Source organism: Seriola dumerili, unplaced genomic scaffold, assembly GCF_002260705.1.
Source record: "Seriola dumerili isolate Sdu_G_001 unplaced genomic scaffold, Sdu_1.0 BDQW01000052.1, whole genome shotgun sequence".
Classification (NCBI taxonomy): Eukaryota; Metazoa; Chordata; class Actinopteri; order Carangiformes; family Carangidae; genus Seriola; species Seriola dumerili.
In genome coordinates this window covers 12,534,742-12,557,868 of record NW_019174307.1, presented here as the reverse complement: position 1 = coordinate 12,557,868, position 23,127 = coordinate 12,534,742, and the positions used below count along the sequence as shown (strand labels likewise).

Genomic DNA, 23,127 nt, shown 5'->3' with positions numbered 1-23,127 from the left:
TTTGTACACCCCCCACCCCACCCCCCCCTGTGTGTTTTATGGCAATAAAGCAGTGTGATCGCCAGGAGTCATTTCTTAGCACAAGTAGGCATATATTCTATTAAACTATTTTTATAACCCAGAAGATGTAATAGAGGGAGTACAGTTTGGTTCTGTGATGTGTTTAAGTTTCAGTAAACACTGGATGGCAATCACTTAAAATGTACATTTCATTTTGTGTGACTTTGCTGACAGTTCATAGTCCAGTATACATGTATGCTAATTCAGGCCAGTGCTGTTGGATTTATTGGAAGATGTCAAATGATTAAGGAAAGAATAAAAAATCCAGTACAAATTCGATGAACAGTTTTGCCATTATTTTTTACCAAGTCGTATAACTTATCATGACCTCATTTGAAATTTGCTTACCTATTTTTTTAAGTTTCAGAACATGTGTATTTATCAACCTACAGTGGAAATATCACCCTTCCTGCCATTACTGTATTAGCTTTTAATTTAGGTTAACTTGTGCACAGTAACCCATGACAATATTAGATTTTGAAATGCATAAGTTAATTAAAAATTATGAGATTAAATATATTAATTACTGAGTAAAGGGTTCAACCTTTTTCCCCTGACATTCTACACAAATTGAACACTCAAATTAAGCTATCTTAAACTAAGCTAAGACAAGGCTTTTAAATTTCATGTGAATAAACCAAAGAATACACATTACAATACAAACCTTATTTATATATATTTTTTATTTTTCTTCATCAGCAGATGGAGTTTGTTGGAAGTAATGGAAATGTAGACGTGAAATTTCTGTTTTTCTCTGAGCACATGTTGCCATAGCAGCTGAGGCTCAGTGTTACAGGGCTGCATCTAATTAAGTAATATCACACGAGAGGGAGTGACGTCACACTCCGTATCGGCACACATGGAATGCCTCTCGTCCAATCAAACCACGTGGTCGGAACTAACTGTTGTGTAACAAATGTTATAATGAATTAATCTTCTGGTTATTTTCTCAATTAATTGAATTTAGTATATAAAGTGTCAGAATATTGAGGAAAAAATAATCAGAAAAGTAAATGAAACAGTAATTGATGAACTAAATGTTGTAGCCTAGCTCAACAGTTGATTCTTGACCTTTTTAAAATGTCTGTTGCCAGCTGTTTATCTAACAGTAAGGGGGGATATTTGGGATTACAATGGGACTGTGAATTAAAATTTAAAAAGATTTCATGTAACCACCAACATGCATAGTGGAAATTATTTCTAAGCATCTAAAATAAAACAAAAAAACATATCAAACTGTGTCAGCAAATACCTCACAGCAAGTTTTATTTATACATCCAAAAACAAAAGATCAAATTTCTCACACTATATACAGATATTACATACAGTGTTTGTACACATATTACATAATTTGTACACAAGAAAAATATACATAAAAATGTAAACCTTTGTATACAAAAAATACCTTAGACAAATTAAACAAGGACCAATAACAAAAGGTGACTAGATTAGCTCATCCTATCTTTAAAAACAGTAATACAGTACATTCAATGAGTATAGGAATTTGTCAGCCATCTCTGAATTCAAGCAGTTACATATACCTACGAGCCCTGTTAATTTTGTTCTACGTGGTTGTTGAGAGAGTAAACTGGTGCAGCGACTAATCTCATGCTATGTGGATACAGCAGTATTGCCTTGCAAACATTTTCTTCCAACCTGACTATGACAAACACTGCAGTCACTGAGAAGCCCAGTCGTCTCTGGTGAAGCTACAGGTTTACACTTCATAATGTGTTTTCTCTTTGGAAGGGAGAGACAGAACTGGGCCTTCTCACAGCTGGAAACAAGGGGTCTGGTGCAGGCTCAGAGCTGGTAATGATGGCAGCTGTTCATTTAATGAGCGTCCGAGCAAAAAAAAAAAAAAAACAAACAAAAAAAACAGAACAAAACAAAGACAGACATGGGACATGTGAAACACCCTCGGCCTCATCCACTCCTGTGCAAATCTGTGTTGAAAAAGCAACATACTGTATGTTGATCAGTTTTTCTCCACAAAATGAAATGAAATGGCGATGCATATATTCCAATGTTTCATACCACCGACAATTGAGCCAATGACCATAATCTAATATTGATATTATAATGCTCTTACACAAAAGGTCACTGGCCCATGCGATCTCAGACTTCTTCCTGGTGTTTAATAGCTATCAAAAAATATTCTCCATCAGAATATTATTAAAAACAAAATGAAAGCATACATAGCATACAAACATTGATCCCTCCAACTTCAAACAGAACTTACAACCATTTTGATAGCCATTAAATACGAGAGATTCATTCTACAAGACACAGGTTCCACTGAATACATCGCAAAAAACAATTTCAATCCATTGCTACTCAACAATTCACCAACAAACCCCAAGATAGAGACTGCTACTCTATATACCTAATACTCAACAATGTATGACAGATCTGTCAAATGTCTAATATAATATCTATCAAAAGCCATGGTTTTACTGCTGTATGAGTCACAGACAGACAGTCCTCATTTTTCTAAAATCAAATCCAGGCCCCAGGTTTGCATCATTTCTCTTAAAATCACTTTATAACTGAGTAAAACAGACAGTGCTTTACCTCAGATGTGCTCAACACACCAGTTTATACCATCACATTACACCTAGCTAATGAGTAAAGTATTCATTTCCAGTGCCAGTTCACTGCCTAAACCTTTTCAGGGTAGTGCGGCCTTAACGTCTTATAGTGGGTTTCCATGCAAGTCACTAAAGACCATTGTACATGTGGACCAGAGAGCACCTTTGAGAGTAGACACTTAAAGTCCCTGGATTACTCCATCATCACCATTACTATAACACTGAAACTCATTTATTAGCCTCACAAATCCACTCAGTATGACCCGAGACAAGAAGTCAGGTTGACCTGATCACTGGTTTCTGTTCGCTCTAGTGTTGAGTGAAACTGTTGTATAAATACAGAGTTTACAACAGTTATAGAAGCCAAAGTATATTCCTGATCCAGCCTTGATTCAGCAAGTGAAGCTACATGTAATGAGACCAATAAAATATCTTAAATGCTAGAGTTATGTTAATGTGTTTATTGCTTTAAGAAACTATATTTACCTTCAAGTGTCTACTAGGCCACTCAGAGTCCCACAACCAATGGTGAGGTCAGAGATTTTGACGTCTGAGCAAACAAATAAATGAGCACATATATAGTATACACAATATAAAAACAGCTGTTTAAAAGTATTTTGGTAAATTCGTATGACTGTGAAATCTGACTCAGTAAGATTCTATATCATGATAACAGTTAAATAGCTTGAAACATAATGGGTCACAAATATCACAACTTGTACTCTTGTTTTTCAGGGCGTGACAGAAGCAGTGTATGAAAAAGGTGGAATAATTTTTTTTTTTTTTTTTTAAATGCAATGGCCATCTGAGCAAGGCAGGGTACAGTTGATCATTTTAAGACAGGACTTTAACTGGCAAAGCAAACAAAACCGACCACTGATTGAGGCTTCTATGAATTCTGAGCACTGTGACACAGATAATCTCTGCTAAGGTCCTTCCGCCAATTTTCACCCGATTCTTTCATCACAAAATCTGAAAGATTTGACTGTAACCCCCTGCTGACGAAACCACAAGGCATCAAACAAGTGGGCTCACACTGACTTAAAATCCCAGAGTCTGGCTACAGGGTTAAAGAACAAAATAGAAAATATTGAGGAAAATCTGAGTTTGTGCAAATTCATTATCAAATAGTGCACTATTACCACATTGCACACATGTAGCAGATGAAGTGGGGTGGTCAATCAGAAGCCAGTCGACTGGATTGTAAGTGACTGCGAGTCCACAGACCATCATGCAGCCGCTGCAGGCCGCCTGCTCTCATTTACTTTGCGTGAAGGGTGGTGTGGCGCTGTTGGCACTTGCAGCAGTGGCACTAACTATGGAGAAGCCAGCGGGGGGTGCTGTGGAGCTGTGGCTGGGCTGCACGTCTTTCGGGATGCCACTGTGGGAGGCCAATTGATGGCCAAAGGCCGCGCTGAACTGAGGGAGCTGTTGCTTGGGCTGTGTGGAGGTCAGAAGATCATGTGAGGAGGATGGGAGGGAGGACGAGGGGGCAGGGGGAGTTGTTAAACCTGTCAAGCCGCTCTGAGGCATCGCTGAAAGGGCAGCCATAGGCTGCAGCGTCACAGAGTGGGTGGTGGCCGGGGGAGTGGACAGGGAAGTGGATATGAGATGACTTTCCGATCCTATGAGATTGCCAAACTGCGTGGGGTCGGTGATGGGGAGAGGGAGATTATTCCATGACGAGCGTGGGGGTCCTGGTACCCCGCTGAGAGGGACCTCCAGCAGCAGAGGGGTGTCAGACTGGAAGGAGCTGGCATGGGGAGAAGATATGTGGTCACTGTATGGGGATGGCACATGCTCACTGCTGTAGTGGCTGCCTTGGGGAGATGATGTGGGTGCGTCCGACTTGGCCAGGACATGAGATGTGTGCGTCCGGGAAAACGTTCGCTCTGTAATGGAGGTCTGAGTGAGCAGGGAGGTGGTGGAGGGGGCTACTGTAGAAGAAGATGAGGTCAGGTTGGAGCACGAAGTTGGGGGCTGGTTAGTGGGCTGAGATGGCGGTGAGGGGGGAAAGTGTCCCCCAGTGGATTGCAGTATATTGTCCTCCAGCTCAAGGCTGGTGAAGTTCTCTGTGGGGATGCGGCTGCTGAGTAGATCCCCCATGGTCCCTGGCTGGACTGGACCAGGGAACACAGTCATGGCTCTGTGGTCCACTCCTTCGGATGGGGCCAGGTCTCCCATGGAGGTCAGGCACACCAAGGAGTCTGGGTAGGACCCCATAGCCTGCAGTGCACGCACCAGTTCCTCAGCCTCCTCTGTGGTGGGCAGGAGCTCTCCATTCTTACCTACACGCACACACACACACGCACACACACACATCATTATAAAATCACAGACCAAAGGGATATTGCTATTGTTCACATAAAGTGGTGCACAAGAAGCTGTAAGAGAACCTTCAAACAAGTCAAAGTCCTGCAGGTCATCAGGTAGTCGGGGTAACACATCAGAAAAATCCTCCTGGTTTAGCTCAAGGTCATTTGGAATGTCTGCCATTTCATTGGTGATATCGTCAGGAAGCTCCTCTGTACTTAGGTCTGGAGTTGAAGGGCTCCTGCAACAAAAAAGAGATGATCAAAAACCTTAAGAAAAGTAACACAATAAGGCACTGTAGTGAAGGGGCTGTTCACACATGTGTAACATTATCCTGTGAGTGAGGGTGTTGTCCTTGACTATGGATCTCCACACATTAAATTTTTAACTCAACAGAGTAGAGACAGCAGGTGTAGCGCACCTGATGCTAGCCTGTGAGGGCATTGCTAGACTTGTAGAAGGCATTCCCAGGTTCCCCTGTGGCAACGCTGGAGGGATGGGTTTCTGAGGCCTCCGTGGCCCTCTCCTTCTCTTCTTCTTGTGTTTTTTGGTGAGCGCCGGTGGTTTGGTCTTTTTACGTGGCTTTCGCTGTTGCTGCTGCTGGTGCTGCACTCGTCGGTTTCCATCCCCACGCAGGAAGTTATCCTGTGTGGAATGTATACAAGAACACTGAGTCATCATAACCTAAACCCATATGAAATCTAACTGTCACCAACAATAAGAGAACATTAAAAGGAAGTGTTCAACATGTTGGGAAATACACTTTTGCTTTTGCTTACTTACCAAGAATTAGATGAGAAGATTAACACCATTCTCATGACCGTGCAGTAAATAAGTAGTGTTAGCTTTAAACAGCATCCCGTTAGCATGGCTTAAAATTCATATACCAGCATCTCTAAAACTCACTGTATATAGTTTGTTCAAGCTGAACAAAAAAAACAATGTGTAAAAAAACTACAGATCACAGGAGATTCCTAGAGTCTCTACTTGTTTGCTGGATGACTGAAAACAAAAACACAACTTGTTAATTAGTGAGCTTCACCGGTGCTGGTGGATAGATTTTGTTACCTTTGGACACAGTCAGGCTATTTGTTTCCACATGTTTCCAGGCTTAATGCTAAGCTAAGTTAACTGAGTGTATCAATCCCCTTAACTAACTCTCAGTGAGAAAGCAAATACATACTACTGATACTAAGGTTGTAACTGTTGATTGGCATCCACTTCTGTTAAACTGTTATTACATCAATGATACTTAGATTTTTAGGCATTCAGATTACAGACTCCCTCTCCCTTAATACTAACTTCGTCATTAAGAAGGTGCAACAGAGGCTTTACTTTCTGCGGTCGCTTAAAAATGATGTAATGTCTGAAAAAACCCTAGGTTACTTTTACCAGACTACCATAGAGAGCATCCTTACTGAAGGCATACCAGTATCGTTTGGCAACCTCACTGAACAGGACCACAAACTATTTGAGCTACTATGATTATTTATCTATTTATTATAAACTTCCTTACAGTTCAAGGGCTGAGGGAGAGCCGCGGCAAATCAATTTCATTACATTTGAATGTACATCTGCACTTTGAACTTGAACGTGCATTTCCCAAAATGTTGAACTCGTCTCTTAAACACTGAACTCACCATCTTTTTGGCATGCTCTTCACACAGGGGCGTCTGGTGCGTGATATCAAACACAGGGATGGAGCACTGCTGACCATCTGCAAATTTGGCTGTGCAACTAGCAAAGAGCTGCTGGGAACGATTCAACAGAATGTCTACAGAGAACAATAAAGGAAATAACACATATACAGGAGAGAGGGCATGTGATCGTCATACTCCATCACGCAGGGATATTGTACATCACAGTATGTGATTTATGAAAAACTTTGTACAACATTGTATAAATTATACACAGTCACTGTGATGCACTTCTCGCGACCAGCTGTACAATCAGTGAAGTGATGGAAAGGATACGCTGAAAGCAGTGTTGAGTGAAGGGCAGAGCTCTGTTGTTGCAGGCCTGGCCCTTTGTGCTGCCAGTGCAGGTCCCTGTATCTGTGGTCTGCTGCTTTGCTGGAGCCACACTGTAAAGACATACAGCCACAGGACTGAGCAAACAGCAGCAAAACTGACATCACTCTGCACTTGTCACGTTTTACTTTTTAAATAAAGAATAAAAAAAGACTAGAAAACAGTCGTTGTTGATGGAAGGTTTGTGACTGTCTAAACCAAGCTGCTATCTACTAATACATGTGTTTTAATCTTATTGTCTTCATAGAGAGATAAACAAAACTGACAAACATCACATATGTGAGAATACCTTGAAGAGCTTCGAGAGGCACCACCGACATCCTGGATCAGCTGCCCAGCGCAGTCTGGGTTGTTACTGGCAGCGTGCAACAAGGCTTTGCGGAAGGCATAGCGGTATCTCTTTTGGCGGATACTCGCTCTCTCCTGCCTGCACATGTGCTTGTATTTCTCCTGGAGGTACGAGCAAAGCCTAAGTAGCCGTGTTCTCCGAGAGGAACCGCAGTCGTCTTCCAACCTATTCGGGAAACAGAAGAAGTCATGACAGAAAATGTCAGGTCCAAATTCAGGCAGTAAGGTAAAGTACTAGGATAAGTACCTGGATACCAACCCATTCTGTGGTCTCCAAGAGGTCTGAAAAGGAACAAATCTCTCTGCCTCCTCTTCATCATCATCATCATCATCAGCACTATCTTCTGACCAGTCCAATCCTGAAAGGGAACTTGTTAGAGCAGCTCATCCATTTCAGCAGGTTAATTTCTCATTAACTACAGTTTACCTGAAGTATATTACACATTAATTTAGTGTGAGAGAACAGAGTGAGTTTGAAAACTGGTGGTAAATACATTTAAATTAAGTACCTAGATGTGGAAAGAGGTCTCCATGCTCCCGGTGTCTCTTGGCACAGAGCTGCACAAGATGTTGCAACCTGGCCAAACAGCTGGCAGAAGGTGAGAAGGCAGTGGGGCGCATGACAACCACATGCCGCTGATTGTTACTGCCACTGTCCTTGCAACTGACAGGCAAGTGAGTAGCAGTGAAAGGCATTTTCCTGCTGAGTGACGGCCCAGAAGGTTGCACTGGACTGGGTGCTGCATTAGCAGGCATCCCTGGAGGCAGAAAGTTGACCGTCTGAGGTGGTGGTGGATTGCATAATAAACCCTGCTGCTGTCCTGGGAAGATGAAGGAAGTCACGCTGGAGTGCTGGGGCGGCTGGAGAAGACCTGACGGCTGCCGAGGGAGATGAGTGTTGAGCGGTGAGGAGGGGTGGACACGGGGGACAGGAGAGGGACTAAAGTGCTCAGGAGGTGGCTGGAAGAGGTCCGTGTCATGGCAGAGTTTCTGGTTGAGCACCAGCCGACTCTGTAATTTCTTCTTGATGGCATTGCCCTTCCGAGGAGTACCCACCTCCTCCCCATCTGTGTCATCCTCATAAAAGGCAAAAGGGTCCAGGAGTTCCCCATCAGGGAGGGGTAACAGACGTGTACAGGGGGGAGATGGTGGAAGTTCATCTAGACCATTGGGAGCTTTCAGAGCAAGAGAGGGCACAGTTATGTTAAGTGCCACTGACTCCAGGTGAGCCCGTGAACGCATGTCCTCCAAAGCATCGTGTTTCTTTTTCCGTTCCTTCTTGGGGATAAAGCCGAGAACCTGCAGGTGACTGTTACAGTACCTAGAAAACAAGAACACATCCTCAGCACAATGTGCACACTTGTGACATATTCTTTCTGCACAGCATAGTGGAATCTGCCACACATGTACACAATCATACACACCTGCGGTCCTCTGACTTGGGAATGGGGTTGGTACATCGCTGGCTGTTGTACTTAGCCACATATTCACATTGCTTGAAGGGGGCTGTCTTGTCCTCCAGAACGTGCCGGATACAGAAAGCATAGCCATTTAGTCTGCGCTGCTTGCAGAGCTTTGGGCTGTATGAGCACAATGGCTTATTGTCCACCTCTGAGAAGTGTATGTGTTTGCCTTCATACATCACGTGACTCGTGTCCTTGACAACATCAGCTGATGGGATAAAGTCAGGAAAAACCATGAATTACATCACTAGCACTTCATACTAAAGAGGAAACCATGCATGCACATGCACAGCAAAGGGGCAAGTAAACCATCACCTCTACAGCTGACTGTTTACTAGGCAATAAGTAAAAATAAATACTCAGGAGGAAGTAATGTTTGCTACATAAATATTTTTACTGTCAAGTCAAAACTTCAATGACATTCCAATATTTGTGACTAATTTAATTCATCGTTGCTTGTTCGTTGAACTACTGTGTGAGTAAATGCTGTGAATAACAATATTGTACATAAATTTAAATACATTATCGTCTACACAAAGTTTGCCACTGAATTTTAACTAGTTGCTTACACAACTTATAATTTTCAGTGACAGAATCTCTCAGTGGGACACAGCTGGTAGACAGAGAGTATGTGTTTTCATTCCACATACCATTCAATTATCCTTACAGCAAGCACTTACAAGATAATATGATGGTGGTAAAACAGTATAATGCATGCCAGCAATCTGTCAGACAAAGTTAAAAACTAAAAGTCACTAGTATGTAGGCATCATTACAAGACTTGCAGAACACTTCAGTAACTCCATGTAAATTGTCTAGTATATGGCTCGTCTAAACAAGAAACACATACGCTGCTATTTTAGAAGTGTAATGCTTCATAATAAACAAGCATTCAAACAGGCTGTTACTGGTATATCACAATCCACTGTAATGTAATTGTAGTCTTAGCTGCCCAGCTTCAGCAGTAGCTTAGCTGATGCGTTCAACTTTAATAATTTGTTCTCAAGTTCGGTCTGACAGAGCTACGGTTCTGACCACTGAAGAACATGCTGGACACACAAGGGCAGGTTGGCTAAGAGTAATTTATATCAGCCTGGTCAACTTTTTTTTTTTAACAACTACAGTTAAATACAGAGAACCGGACAGACAGCAAACGGTGACTACTGTTAGCTAACGTAACTACTAGTTGAATTCAGGGAGCTAGCTTGCCAGCATTAGCTTGGAGCCGATAGACAGATGTTAAACTTTATAATATGAAATTATAAACGCATCTACGTTTGATATACACCCGTATCTTAATTCATAAGACACAACTGTACCCTTCTTTAGGCAGAAATTACATGTTATTGACAAAGACCAGACACCAAAAGTCAAATTTGCTAGTTAGCTAAAACGCTATCAAAGCTAAAAACACAAATTAGTAGGCGGTAGCTAACCAGGAAACGGAAACATAAGCAAACAGTAACACTATAAAGGTCTATTTTCAGTTTAGTTTTATTTAGAAAAAGTAAGCGTAATCATAAAATTCAAGCAAAAAATGGTCGGCCTTAGTCGTGGGATATTAATGTATACAAACATAATACATTTCTGGCAAAATACTTCCAAACAAAGGGTCTACATACGAGGCTTAAGGCCTGTCATCGAAGGCCTCGGTAATAATCGATATGAAATATAGCCACATAATGTAACATTAGACGGTTACAAGACTTATAACTTCCAATATTGTGTAACTCCACATAAACTCTTAAGGCATTGCGTCATTTGGTCAGATCACAGGATATAAAATAAATGACTCATAAATGAGAGGCCTCTTAGCTTCGATGGCACAGCGGCCTCCAGTAGAGCGCCTGGCCGACTGAAGCCTCTGCGAAAAGGTACACTCTGAAATCGAGGCCGAGGCTGTATACGATTTCGCTTACCTTGAATTGGTATGGGCTGTGTAAGGTATTCGCTCCAGATAGACGGCCGAAATGTCTATTAGAATCAGCTAGGCTATTTGTGCATCGATAGTCGAGATAGGATAGTAACAGTGATCTTCATCGAGCTCGGTGTATCTTGAAATAAGGATGCATGTAAATATAGGCTATCCAGAGCAAATTACAAGCAGTAGGTAGGCTGCTGAGGATTTTTGTTGGATCCACAGCAGACTCCTCACAGCACCACTACAGGCACTGCGGGGACATGACAACAATCCGCTCAACAACAACAACCTCTCCTACCATATTGGAAATTCAACTTTGTTAAAAGCCCCTACATTGTAGAAGTGTCCTTTTAATCGCTTAAGAAAGAAATTACAGTTTGTATGAAGGACTGTGCCGTCTACATGTTCCACATTTAAAACAGCTGGGTTAAAACATATTGACTAAGGGGTCCAGTAAAGTGTTGCAGTGTGAAATCCACCTGGACCACGGCTATCATCCTCCATATGAATCACTTATCAGCCCTGCTGCCACACTGTTGCCGGCTGTTCACTGATGATGGACCATGTGCCAATCAGATACCGGGTCCCGAGACTGGAAAAGTTGAGTCGGTGTAACACCAAACAGGAAAGTGCCATTCATGGCAGAAAAACATAATTTTATTACTTTAAACATTGCTTTAAGTAGGAGCAGAAACTTAAATAGGGGATTTGCAAAGATTCATTAGGCATGCTACAGAAAACCGGTTTATTAAATGTCACACTTACAAATAGCTACACTTTAAATACTATGTACTCTATATACCTTTAGGAAAATATAATCATAATACTTTTAATATTGGTAATTTCACAGGAAGACAAAATACTAGATTTACCTTTGGAGGATAAAGATTTATAAACCTTTGGTCACATCTACTAAATGTTAATGTCCTAACAAGTGCAAACATATACTGTCAGATGTGCATCTCTGGAGATTTGTTAAACCTAAACTCACATTTTCACTCTAAAAATAATGCATAGACATGTTTCTGCAGGTTAGTAAAGTGAGTTGAGGCATCTACTATAGTAAAACAGCTACTATAGTAAAACACATGTGCAAATAAATATGTCTCTAGGAATGTGTAAATAGAGGAGTTGTGCGTATAATTTTTTTGTGTGCAATAATTGGATGGCTATCCATGGCGTGTGTAGCTAGCATATGGCTGGCTCGTCCACAGCTTGTGCTCCCTCTGTGACAGCTTTAACACACTTGGCCATCGTCTGGGAGGCTCTGCTTATCGGATCTGTGGGTCAAGATTGAGAGCAGATTTAAAAGTTGACCAAAAAGAGCTAAACTCAACATAGTAATAGGGTCTAACTAGAAAATCCCTGAGTGTTAATGGTGCTATGAATTTTAAAAAAGGGTATTTTTTTACACATTTAATGCTACAATTACATAAACATATCAATTTCAACCCATATTTGGGAAGTGAAATGACAGTGCTACAGTAGTGTCTGGTGTTGCAGTGCTATTAATCAATTTTTTAATGGATGAATAAGTCAAGTGTTTTATATAATACAAATGTGTACCACCAGCATACAGGCAACACAATAATAATAATTTGGACATTGTTAGTTATTTTTCATTTTGTAGACTCGACTTGTATACAAGATTTTTAATTAAAAGATAAAAATGACCAATCTCAGATGAGCTTTAAACTAAGGAGCATTTTGTTAACTCAAATTCAAAGAACTATAACTTACAAAAGTGTTTTTCACAACTTAATATAATTTGAAGAACGATGTGGGCCATTTGGTGAGAGATTGAGATTTTAGGCCAGCATACTGAATTATTCATACATTTTTGATCCCCTTAGCTGTAGTGCTCTGAGAATAGCAACATTGCCAGTATCTTTGTTTTGTCCAAATATAGAATAACCACTGGATGTCCAAATATTTTTTGCATCACAATATTTAATAATTCAAAAAGGACCCTTCTATTCCTGTATTAATCTGATCAAGAGCTCAAGCAGAATAAAGATGACTTCTGAAAATTTCTTTAGAAAATGACAGATCTAACCTTTACATATTAACAGTGTCCATGACAAATCAAAAAATGCCATATAAACATATCAAGATTATGTAGAATCTCTACTTGTCTACATAATGTTACATAGTTTTTATGATATTGAAAACCAGTGTGGGTGCTGTGGACAGCTTGGCTTCTTTACAACTACATCAGTAACAAACATCAGCAGTAAACACATCTTAATGTTTGTTATAAGTTTGGTCAACATGAAATAAATTATTACTTTATTCAGCAATAATGTGAAACTTTAGCGAGAATTGTTGTTTGGGTTTTTAATTAATTTGGAAAGAAAAAAAATGCTTACCAACAGTAGTCAGAGCAAACAAGGGCACATTGTAAATTAATTATGAATATCATAAAATATGGCATTATTATTAGTATTACTATTACTTAATTACTATTTCCTTCAACATGATATAATTAGTGAATTGATAAAACACTGCTGTCCTGTTGCTGTCCACTGTTGTGTTTTCCTTGAGGATTTTGAAATGAAAATAATATATAAACTAGGTTTAGTGAGAGGAGAAACCCATGAATTGAGTACTAGTGACCCACCTGTCATATAAAAGTCCTTCACAGTAAGCTGTGGAGGGACTAAGGGTTCAGTAAGGACAGCCTGGTTCACTGCCTGAAAGAGATAAGCAAGATATCACCATCATCATGTAGAACAGCATGAAGTGAACTGAGATATATGAACTGTACAAGCTGACATTTAAATTAAACTTTTATTAGTTCCTTCTCTATGATAAACTAAACACATACTGGAGGAAAACAGCAGCTGACCTTAGACAGCTCATTTGCCTGCTTAAAGTAGTTGGCCTCCTCAATGTCATCATATCGCACCAGATTTGGGGAAACCTCTGCCAGTCTATCACGCACTTCATCAAGAGTATCATAGGGCAGAGTAACTCCAGCAAGCTTAAATGAGAATGGAAAATACACAGCATTTAATCTTATTTCTTACTGCTTAATACAGCATAATTATCTTGTATTGTAGTTCACCTCAGAAATTGCTCTGATGATCTTCCAGTCCTCCCTGGCCACACCTGGAGCAGTCACTGCCACTTTAGTCTGTTGAGCACGGCCCTCAGTGTTCACATAGGTGCTACATTTCTCAGTATATGCAGCCCCGGGAAGTATGATGTCAGCCATTGGTGCACCAACATCACCATGGTGACCTGGGCAGTTATGGCACAGAGCACCAAAATTAACCCTTAACATGAACATATGTAGGAGGGTGACAAATGAACTGAAAAATCATAAAGTAGCTTAGTAAGGTGTTTTTTTTTTTTGTTTGTTTTTTTTACAATAGACAGCCAGAACAAGCTCATGCCCCTTATTTCCTCATTTGGTAATTTGATGATGATGGTGGGAGCTCTGTGAAACACACCCATCTCCAGTGGGTGTTAACTGCTTTGGAATCTGTTAAAATTACTCATCAAACCTTCCAGTAAACCCTTGTACACTGAATGGAAGCTTCTGCATTCATTGGGTTTCCTTACTCATTTAGTCAGACTCTTCTGTGCATGCAAAAAATATGTAAGGAGTTACACTGCTTCTCTAAGATGCCATACATAAGTTAAAATGTAAATGAGAGATGCAGTGGAAGAGCTTATACTGCTGTGCAGTAAAACAGCTGACCTTGATAGATTATGAAGCTATCCTTAGGGAGGTCTTGACGAGTAATGCAGCCAGCATCTGCTCCTAGTAGGAACAGAACTTTGGGTGGATTCTTTCTGATAGTGTCCACTCCTGGCTTGTACCCAAGATCAAGTGCAGCCACTTGACTGGCAACCCTGAAGACACAGGCAAAACAGCATGTATATTACAGTAAAAAAAAAAAACCCTTGAACACTGCCCTATTACTGGAAACTTTTACACTAATTTTCCAAGACAATGACCTGTGAAGAACATTGAGAACCTTCCAGGTTTCCTCCACTCCACTGCTGACACGAGCATTCTGAGCAATGGTTGATACAGCTGCCATAATTGCAGCTCCATCCTCTTTCTGCAGGCAGCTGCTACCAACCACAACAGTAGGATGCTTTGCTTTAGCCAACATCTGTCAGAGGAGATAAAATACACAAAATTAGGAGGAAATATTTCAGTTGATTGATAACATGCATTACATAAGTGCTCAGTGTCACCTGTGAGAACGGGTGAGTTCCTGATGCTATTTCTTGAAGAACCGTGGCAGACTCCCCAAGATGGTCATAGGTATAACTTAAGTCCACTTCCTTTCCCACGAGAGCCACTTGCAACTCATTGTGAAGCCAACTAAAGCAGAGGTGAAAAGTTCATATTAAACATGCATTTTTGTTTAACATCCATCAAATTTACAATGTCAACATTGTTCAATAACCAGAAATACTGTTTTAACCACATTCAATGTACCTTTTTCTGATTCGTGCATTGAAAAGAGGAGCTTCATAGCGTGGATTGGTGCCTACTAGAAGCAGCAGGTCAGCTTCTTCAATGCCAGCAATCCCAGTATTTAGAAGATAGTTTGAGCGCAGGTCAGATCTAAGCCAAGGTCAATAAAGAAACCTATTATCAGCACTAGTTCAACTGGCTTTGCAGCATTTTCAGTATTTCTCTCTGCATGGTCATACCCAGCTCCAGCCATGGGGAACACCTCCTCAGTGCACAGGTTGTCACTATTCAAACGGTTCAGCACGTCTTTCAGGGAAATGAGAGCCTCTGCATCCACCAAGCCTCCCACAACAGCAGCTACATCATTTCCCTTAACTCCTTGGAACTGTCAAATAAAACAGATGCTATTTAGAACTGACTATGTCAAAACAAGCTGTGAAATTATCATACACTATTACAGAATGAAATTTTATTATAAATTACATACTACTCCAGCAACTCGAGTCAACGCATCTTCCCAGGATGTGGGAACCAACTGCCCAGACTCATTTTTCACCATCGGCTGAGTAAGCCTCTGCCTCTTGAGTCCATCATACGCAAACCTGTCAGGATGGAAGCAAGGAAGAGTTCCGCAATGAAGCCAACATTTTACAGAAATCTGGGTCTGTGAAGCAAACTTTGTGTGACATGAAAGGAACCTTGTTTTGTCTGAGATCCACTCCTCATTAATATCTTCATTAAGACGAGGCAGGATTCTCATCACCTCACCACCGCGAGTGCTCACCACAATGTTACTACCCACAGCATCCAGAATGTCAATTGATTCAGTCTTCCTGTAGAAAACAAAAGAGAATGTATGAGAAGAATTTGCAAAATTTGGACCCTGGTAAGTTAATCAAAATGTAGAGCACAATCCAAAAACCTGGTCTCCCAAGGGCGAGCAGTAAATGCGTATGGTTTAGAAGTCAGGGCTCCAACTGGGCATATATCAATAACATTCCCAGATAACTCTGACATGAACATCTTCTCCACATAGGTCCCAATCTGCAGGTCATTGCCTCTTCCAGTGGTGCCCAGGTCCTCCACCCCTGCAATCTCACTAGCAAAGCTGTAGTGAGTAAAAGTAAAAAAAAGACTTATTTTCATATTCTAAATTTATACAGCAACTCAACTTACTCTAGATATTGAAGTGTGACTCACCGCACACAACGAGTGCACTGGATACAGCGAGTCATAATGGTTTTGATGAGTGGGCCAATGTTTTTGTCTTCCACAGCTCTTTTGCCCTCTGTAAAGCGACTCCTGTCACTGCCAAACTGCATGGACTGATCCTTCACACAAAATCATATTCAATTGTGTTAATCAGTCTTACAAATAACAGCAAAACTCTAAACAAAGAGATGTCTGTCATATATACATTCACTAACAGACCTATGAATACACCTATGAAATGACATCTTTCATTTACCTGTAGATCACATTCTCCCCCTTGATCACAAATTGGACAATCTAATGGGTGGTTAGCCAGCAGAAACTCCATCACACCCTCTCTGTGTAAAATTGAACAACAGTTTAGAATAACATTGTGTCAGTTTACTTTCATATGAGAGAATGCTAACACTGTTTTTTCCTTGGGAGAGAGATAATATAATTGAAATATAGGTTACCATTACCCCACAAAAATAAAAGTTGGCATATCATGCCCATCAGACATTTAGGTATAATCACAGAGATAATTACAAATATATATTATCAGTGCACCCCAAGCCTACAATGACTTTGAGGTGTGAGTTTGATCCTACCTGGCCTTCCTTGTTTTGTCAGAGTCGGTTAAAATGTTCCAGCCCTTCATTACAGGCATAGCACAAGCTGCCACTGGCTAGAAGGTACATGAAAAATGATTCCTTATTATTGTAAGAAGGTATAGCTCTGCCCCAGTAAAATAAGGCAAAGAAATAGTCAGACAGACATGCAAAGCTTTCTAGAGTAGAAAAAAACAATAACAAATGTCAAGCATTAAACATACCTTAGGAACTTTCTCTATCTCCACAAGACACATGCGACAGTTTCCAGCAACAGACAGGCGCTCGTGGTAGCAGAAGCGAGGAATTTGCATGCCTACCTTCTCACATGCCTGTGACAGAATACAGTCAGGGTGTTTATTTTCTAATATTATGGCTCAATTTGTCAGGAAATTACCTGTCTTACTGTATGTAACTGTATGGATGCATTTACCATGTTACCTGCAACACAGTGGTTCCTGGCTCTACCATGACAGACTTTCCATCCACAAATACCTCCACAAGGTTACTGGCAGCTGCTGTTGCTGTAGCTGCGGTGCGAGCTTCAAGCAAAGACAGAAAACATTTTTATGCAAAGCTTGTTATAATTAACAGAGAAATCACTTACATCTTTTTGCTACTATAATTAATTCCTGATATTTCCTGGTGATGTCAAATTAGTGGCACTGATCGGTATTGGCTAAACTGAGCCAGCAACAGCCTGGCACTAAATGTGGTACCTGGCAAATCTGTAATCCTGTGTATAATCCATCAGTGGAACAAAGTGACAAGGCTGTTCTTGCACACAACAAACAAAATGACTATTCTGTAGAAATACAAGCGACATGGTGTAAGCAACAAATACGTGGTCAATTAATCAGACGATGAAGTAGCATATTGTTACCATTGTTGGTTGTGGCCGCGCCTCCTTTGGTGATAGCTGCTGGAAAGAGACCACGACTCACAACAGGCAAACGCAACATGCTGGAAGAGAGGCAACATCACGTGTAAGGTTAAGCTTCTCTAATAGACACGTTTTTCAAGTATTGACAATTCTTTAAGATGTTCAAATTTGATACGTAATTATAAACCTGGAGAACCGTGCAGCCCACACGCGACTACCAGAACAAAAACAGAAGTAGCTGTTAGCTAGCTACTTATCACTGGATAAAAACAATAGGAGCAGCCAACTTATGCTGCGACATATTTGAAAAGAACACGTCTATACTTACAGGAAGCGCTTTATAAATGTTCTACAGGTGTATAGAAATATTTAGGTGTTGACAACGCGTTGGAAATTTCTAGAAATATGAGACAAACTGTAGGCTACGTCACTGGTCAAATGTTGTGCCTAGCTAACGCTAACGTTAGCAAAGCTTGATATAATGTTTAATTCAACTGTGGTGGCACGGGGCACTGTCATATTCTAACGTTACTCAATAATTATCAATAGTCGGTTCGTGAGGCAGTGTTTTAGCATTTAATCGAAACCCACTAATTTAGCATAGCTTGCTACAAACAAGATAAAGTAACAAACGCCATCCGGCTAACTTCACTAATTAATTCAGATTTCACGACCCATTTAAAGCCTTCTTGCGGCGGTGGCGTCCAAGATATAAATGATCTATCATTAGACAGTAGATAGTATTTCTTGCGGCGATCAGTTACGTACCTTGTCAGTGTTTGTCCTCATGAGACTGCCCGCGACTCAGATTGCGCACTGTCCTGTTATTGTGCTGCGTCACGGATTAAGTAATCCTGTGTACCATAATCCAAATAGGACAGCTACTTTTCTGCAGGTACTGACTGAAGTAATCGTACAGGTTTTCAACGCTGACAGCCAAATAATGTACCTTCTCCTTAGCAGATACTCATCTACACCTAATTATGACGGTCAGTGGTGATGTGGCAGTAACAGCAGGACTTTTCCCTCAGATTCAGTCTTTGATTTGGATACAAGTGTGGATTATTTTCACTGTTTATTGTGCCACTTTAAAGAGCACAAATCTCTAAAAAAAAAAAAAAATCAGAAGGTCAAAGGACATATTGAGTTGGGCTTTCTAACTTGTTAAGGAAGGGTAAAATGTTGTCTTCCTGTCCAAATTTTCATACATGTTACATGTTGATCCTACACAACAGGATGTTACTCTGTCTCAGTGATGTATTCCTTTAAAGTTAGAGTTCACCAAAGATACATAACAGGACATGGCTGAATTTGTAAACAGTCCCTCAGGAAATACACATCTGGATTTACATCTGGCTTGTGCAAAGTTACAAGGAATGAGTAAATCCTCCTGGAAATCTAGTCTGTCTTTATTTAAAACATCAAAGCTGCATGTTTAATGAGGTTACCATGACACACAATGCTAACAACAAGTCAAACAATATAAAAAAAAAGGGATATTCAAACAAAGTACAGAATGTGCTCAGAAGAACAATTTTATTAAGGTATATGCTTTTTATATGGAATATATTAGAATAAAACATTTATTGAACTCTGAACTAGTTAGAAAACCAATATAGTACATTAATATATGACTCTAGTAGCCAGTATTAAACTGTATAAAATATAATAATATTAGACTACAATCGGATATCAGCATCATCTCACCTGTAAGAATCAATGCTCATCTATTGAGCATTGATGAGAAGATGCCCTTGGTTCAAAAGAGTACAATAAAAAAGTAAATATGTAGATGCATATTTTGTTATTAAAAATTTGTATGAAAATTGTGAAAAATGTCCATCTCATTTTCCACAACTCGGATACATCTGCAGTTTTTCTGATCAGCTGTCCAAAAGCCAGAGACATTCAGTTTACTAACACAGAATACATTCTACTGTATCTTGCCTGTTTCTCATCACTTGGGTTATGCAAATGAGAAATAAATGGAAAGAACTCCATGTCCACATTATACACAATTTCCCTCAGTTTTTCCATTGAGAGTATTTGTCAGTTGAAGTAGGCAGAACTCCATCCAAATGAAACAAAATAGGAAAATCTTAACACTACAGTTGGAAAGAATGGTTATGATAATCCTCTACATTTACGCTATAATCATAGCCAGCCACCCTCATGTTTTTAATGGACAACTAGGGTGTGAGGATGGTTACAATCATAGAGCTGATGACTCCACAGGCTCCTCTGGGACACTGTCCTGACAAAGTTCCGGCACAGACTCAATCTCAGTGGCAGAGATTGACTGGCTGAGCTCTCTTAGGGAACTCTTGGTTAGGTCCAGGCATGCGTGCTTCAGGATACGACGAACCTTTTTGCTCAAGAGCATATACAGCAGAGGGTTGATGCAACTGTTAAAAAAGCCTAAGCTAGTGGCAAGAGGAAAGCCAGTTTTCAGTATGTTGTGTAGGTGTAATGAGGAATGTATCGATAACTCCATTAAGCTGAAAATATGAAAAGGTGCCCAGCATAAAAAGAAGGCCAGAATTACTGCAGTGACTGTTTTGGAGAAGCTAGACAGGCGAACCAAGCCCCCAGATTGATTCACTTTGACTGTCAGAAGTATTCCTGTCACACATATAGCAGTAAATGGCAGAAGGAAGCCCACAGTGGTACGGATGACCACTATTATAATGTGTCTCATTGCTGCTGTATGTCCGTCCTGTGCATGGAAGTTGTTGAAGCACACCACCTTGTCATGTAAGTGCATGGTCTCACGAAAAATCAGTGCAGGACAGCTCATGGTTCCAGCTAGTGCCCATATGCAGCCACATATAACCCAGGCTCTCTCTACAGTGCGGCACCTCTGTGACCAGTTAAGGTGGACCAGAGAAACATACCTGTCTATGCTGAGCACTGTGAGAAAGAGCACACTGGCGTACATGTTCATCATGGACACAAATGAGTTAAGCTTACACATGACTAAGCCAAAGTCCCAGTGGAAGTCCCGCAGTATGTAATCAATGTAGAAGGGGAGAAAAAGCACAAACACAAAGTCTGCCATGGCTAGATTCAGCAACCACACACTGTTGACAGTCTTTTTGCTTTTAAATGCTGTCACCCAGATAACGGTTCCATTTCCAATCAAACCAAGCACAAAGGAAATACTGTAAATAACCACAGAGGTAATGTGCATGGTTTCCCCTTGCCTGTGGTCTACTTTAAGGTCTTCCAAGTCGCCATACTCCAGGTAATAATCATATGTGTAGTTCCCGTAGTCATCGCCGAAGTCACCCATTGTTGCAAAGATGTGAACTCTGTTATCTGTGAAAAGCAAAATCTCATGATCAGATATGTATATATATATATATATATATATATATATATATATATATATATGTATCCCAAGGGGTTTCAATAAACACAGTATTATAATCAACCTATAACACAAGTTCTTACCTGACACTCTTTATGATTACGCTCAGCTATTCTCCAAAAGGATCCAGTCTGTCCTGCCCCTCTCTCCAATCATTCAGCTCCTGTGTTGAGGCCAGGACTGGGTGTGTCCTGAGAAACCCTGGAACATAGTGTCGACATCCATGTGGATCAACAAATGAAAATAGTGAGATTCCCTACAAATGAGGCAGAAAGAGACCTCATAGTATGATTCATATTGTTTGTTCTGTAAGTAAACATGGAAGAATGTGTTGTTACATAATTTAACATGCGTCAGTGTTTTGATGATTAAAAACAAGGCCATCCATCAACAAAGCCATACTAAGCAAAACATCTGTGAGTGAAAGGTTATATTTTTTGCACATATCTACAATATAGTATTATCTTCAAGGCCAAAATGGTGCCCATGACTACTACAGTCTTTACTCAAGTCTTGAATTTCTGGTCTGAGATGAAAGTTGTTAAATTCACATTCAGGTTTTTTTTTTGTTTGTTTTGTTTTTTTTACCTATCTCTAGTCTTCAATACATATGTATCCAATTATTCCTGATAAATGAACTTTTAGTAAAAAAGTAAAAAATACTATGAACAAAAAACTTTCAATTACCAGAAGAACATTGAGAATATGAATTAAACCTCAATCTCAAAGAGAAAAAAAAGTTTAATAATTGGACAGATCTGTAACTTTGCCCTGAAATAAAATGTTGAAAAGTGTCCCATCAGACCAGACAGTAACTGTTTAAGACTATATGGAAAAAATCAGTGCAATCAACAAATAAATATGAGGTAGAGCATGTCCTTTAAAACAAGAAAGCCCCTGCAGACATGAATATCTCATTGAACAATAGAGAAGCTTGTTATAAATAAATATTTTACTAACCAATAGTACAACAATAAGTACAGAATTTCAATCTTAAAGACAAAAAGGTAAACATGGTAAAATTACTAGAATAACTACCATTAGACTCGACAGTAAAAGAAAGACTAAAACAAGACTAGAAACTAACTGGACAAATGCTGAATGCAGAATATATGCAGTCAACTTTTCGTTGACTGCATATATTTAGCCTGACGAATGGGAATTCATATTTCATAGTACAATCAGTGCCACATACACACTGCAGGCATACTAACTGGATAAACATGAAGTGATTTTCTTCCTTTCAGTTTGAAGAAGAGAGAGTGCATCGCTTACCAAAGCGGAGCGCTCCCCTTTTATCAGCATTTGGGTCAAAACACCGCTAACTTAGCCTTTTAGCTCCGTTTTTCTGGGCCTTGACTGTGACTTCCCATTCGGCTGCGAAAATTCTTTCTGTAGCATGTGTAGTCTTTCCGTGCGTCCATCCAAACTAAACTCCGTAATTTGGTGCACACAGGGTCGAGATGTGCAGTGGGCGCGCCTGGCTGACGCGTCAAACACGGACCACAGAATGAAGAAAAGTTATTGGTTACCCACACGGAATGAAGAATGCTTTCATTCAGAGCAGCTGCGGCTGCTTTTCATAACAGCAGGGTAAACCCTCAACGCACGCTTTTCCGCTCAGTTAGTAAACGGAAAAGTTTTGAATGTTGCAGATTTTTTTTTGTTGACATGTAGTGATTTTTTTTCCCTCTAAAAAGTACTAGCTGCATCGGTGGGTAGGGCCTGCATAGAGAGTTTGTGCGCTGCCAGCTGCATCTGCATTTGTTCTCTTCTTTTATAGCATTTAACTCGTTGATGTAGCACCTTGCTGCTTGATGCTCATTAAAACACAATAAACTTGTGGTAGGCCTGCAGACAAGCTTGATTGCACTGTAAAATGTTTGTTGAAACAACTTAGACAGCACC

At 40.3% G+C, this 23,127-nt stretch overlaps 3 protein-coding genes across 4 annotated transcripts; all 3 read right to left on the bottom strand.

Moving 5' to 3' along the window:
- Positions 1-1,309: 1,309 nt before the first annotated feature.
- On the bottom strand, positions 1,310-11,362 carry ino80d (INO80 complex subunit D). The gene is made up of 10 exons (XM_022740346.1): positions 10,725-11,362; positions 8,767-9,013; positions 7,852-8,663; positions 7,602-7,701; positions 7,284-7,508; positions 6,938-7,047; positions 6,605-6,738; positions 5,386-5,609; positions 5,048-5,205; positions 1,310-4,939 (listed from the first exon to the last, which is right to left on the bottom strand). The coding sequence occupies exons 2-10, from the start codon at positions 8,982-8,984 to the stop codon at positions 3,909-3,911; spliced, it is 3,012 nt and encodes a 1,003-aa protein (XP_022596067.1). The 5' UTR covers positions 8,985-9,013; positions 10,725-11,362; the 3' UTR covers positions 1,310-3,908.
- Positions 11,363-11,443: 81 nt separating this feature from the next.
- Positions 11,444-18,839, bottom strand: ndufs1 (NADH:ubiquinone oxidoreductase core subunit S1). 2 transcript variants are annotated; one of them, XM_022740351.1, is made up of 19 exons: positions 18,618-18,839; positions 17,850-17,929; positions 17,408-17,508; positions 17,191-17,298; positions 16,967-17,043; positions 16,633-16,714; positions 16,365-16,495; positions 16,087-16,272; positions 15,863-15,997; positions 15,652-15,766; positions 15,404-15,549; positions 15,186-15,314; positions 14,939-15,068; positions 14,693-14,853; positions 14,433-14,587; positions 13,794-13,969; positions 13,575-13,709; positions 13,347-13,419; positions 11,444-12,006 (listed from the first exon to the last, which is right to left on the bottom strand). In XM_022740351.1, the coding sequence occupies exons 2-19, from the start codon at positions 17,926-17,928 to the stop codon at positions 11,915-11,917; spliced, it is 2,211 nt and encodes a 736-aa protein (XP_022596072.1). In that variant the 5' UTR covers position 17,929; positions 18,618-18,839; the 3' UTR covers positions 11,444-11,914. The 2 variants fall into 2 exon arrangements, with proteins under 2 accessions (XP_022596072.1, XP_022596073.1); XM_022740352.1 differs by lacking the exons at positions 17,850-17,929; positions 18,618-18,839 and having other exon boundaries at positions 17,400-17,491.
- A 532-nt stretch (positions 18,840-19,371) lies between these two features.
- On the bottom strand, positions 19,372-22,753 carry gpr1 (G protein-coupled receptor 1). Its single transcript, XM_022740353.1, has 3 exons — positions 22,495-22,753; positions 21,303-21,420; positions 19,372-21,167 (listed from the first exon to the last, which is right to left on the bottom strand). The coding sequence occupies exon 3, from the start codon at positions 21,139-21,141 to the stop codon at positions 20,062-20,064; it is 1,080 nt and encodes a 359-aa protein (XP_022596074.1). The 5' UTR covers positions 21,142-21,167; positions 21,303-21,420; positions 22,495-22,753; the 3' UTR covers positions 19,372-20,061.
- Between the last annotated feature and the right edge of the window lie 374 nt (positions 22,754-23,127).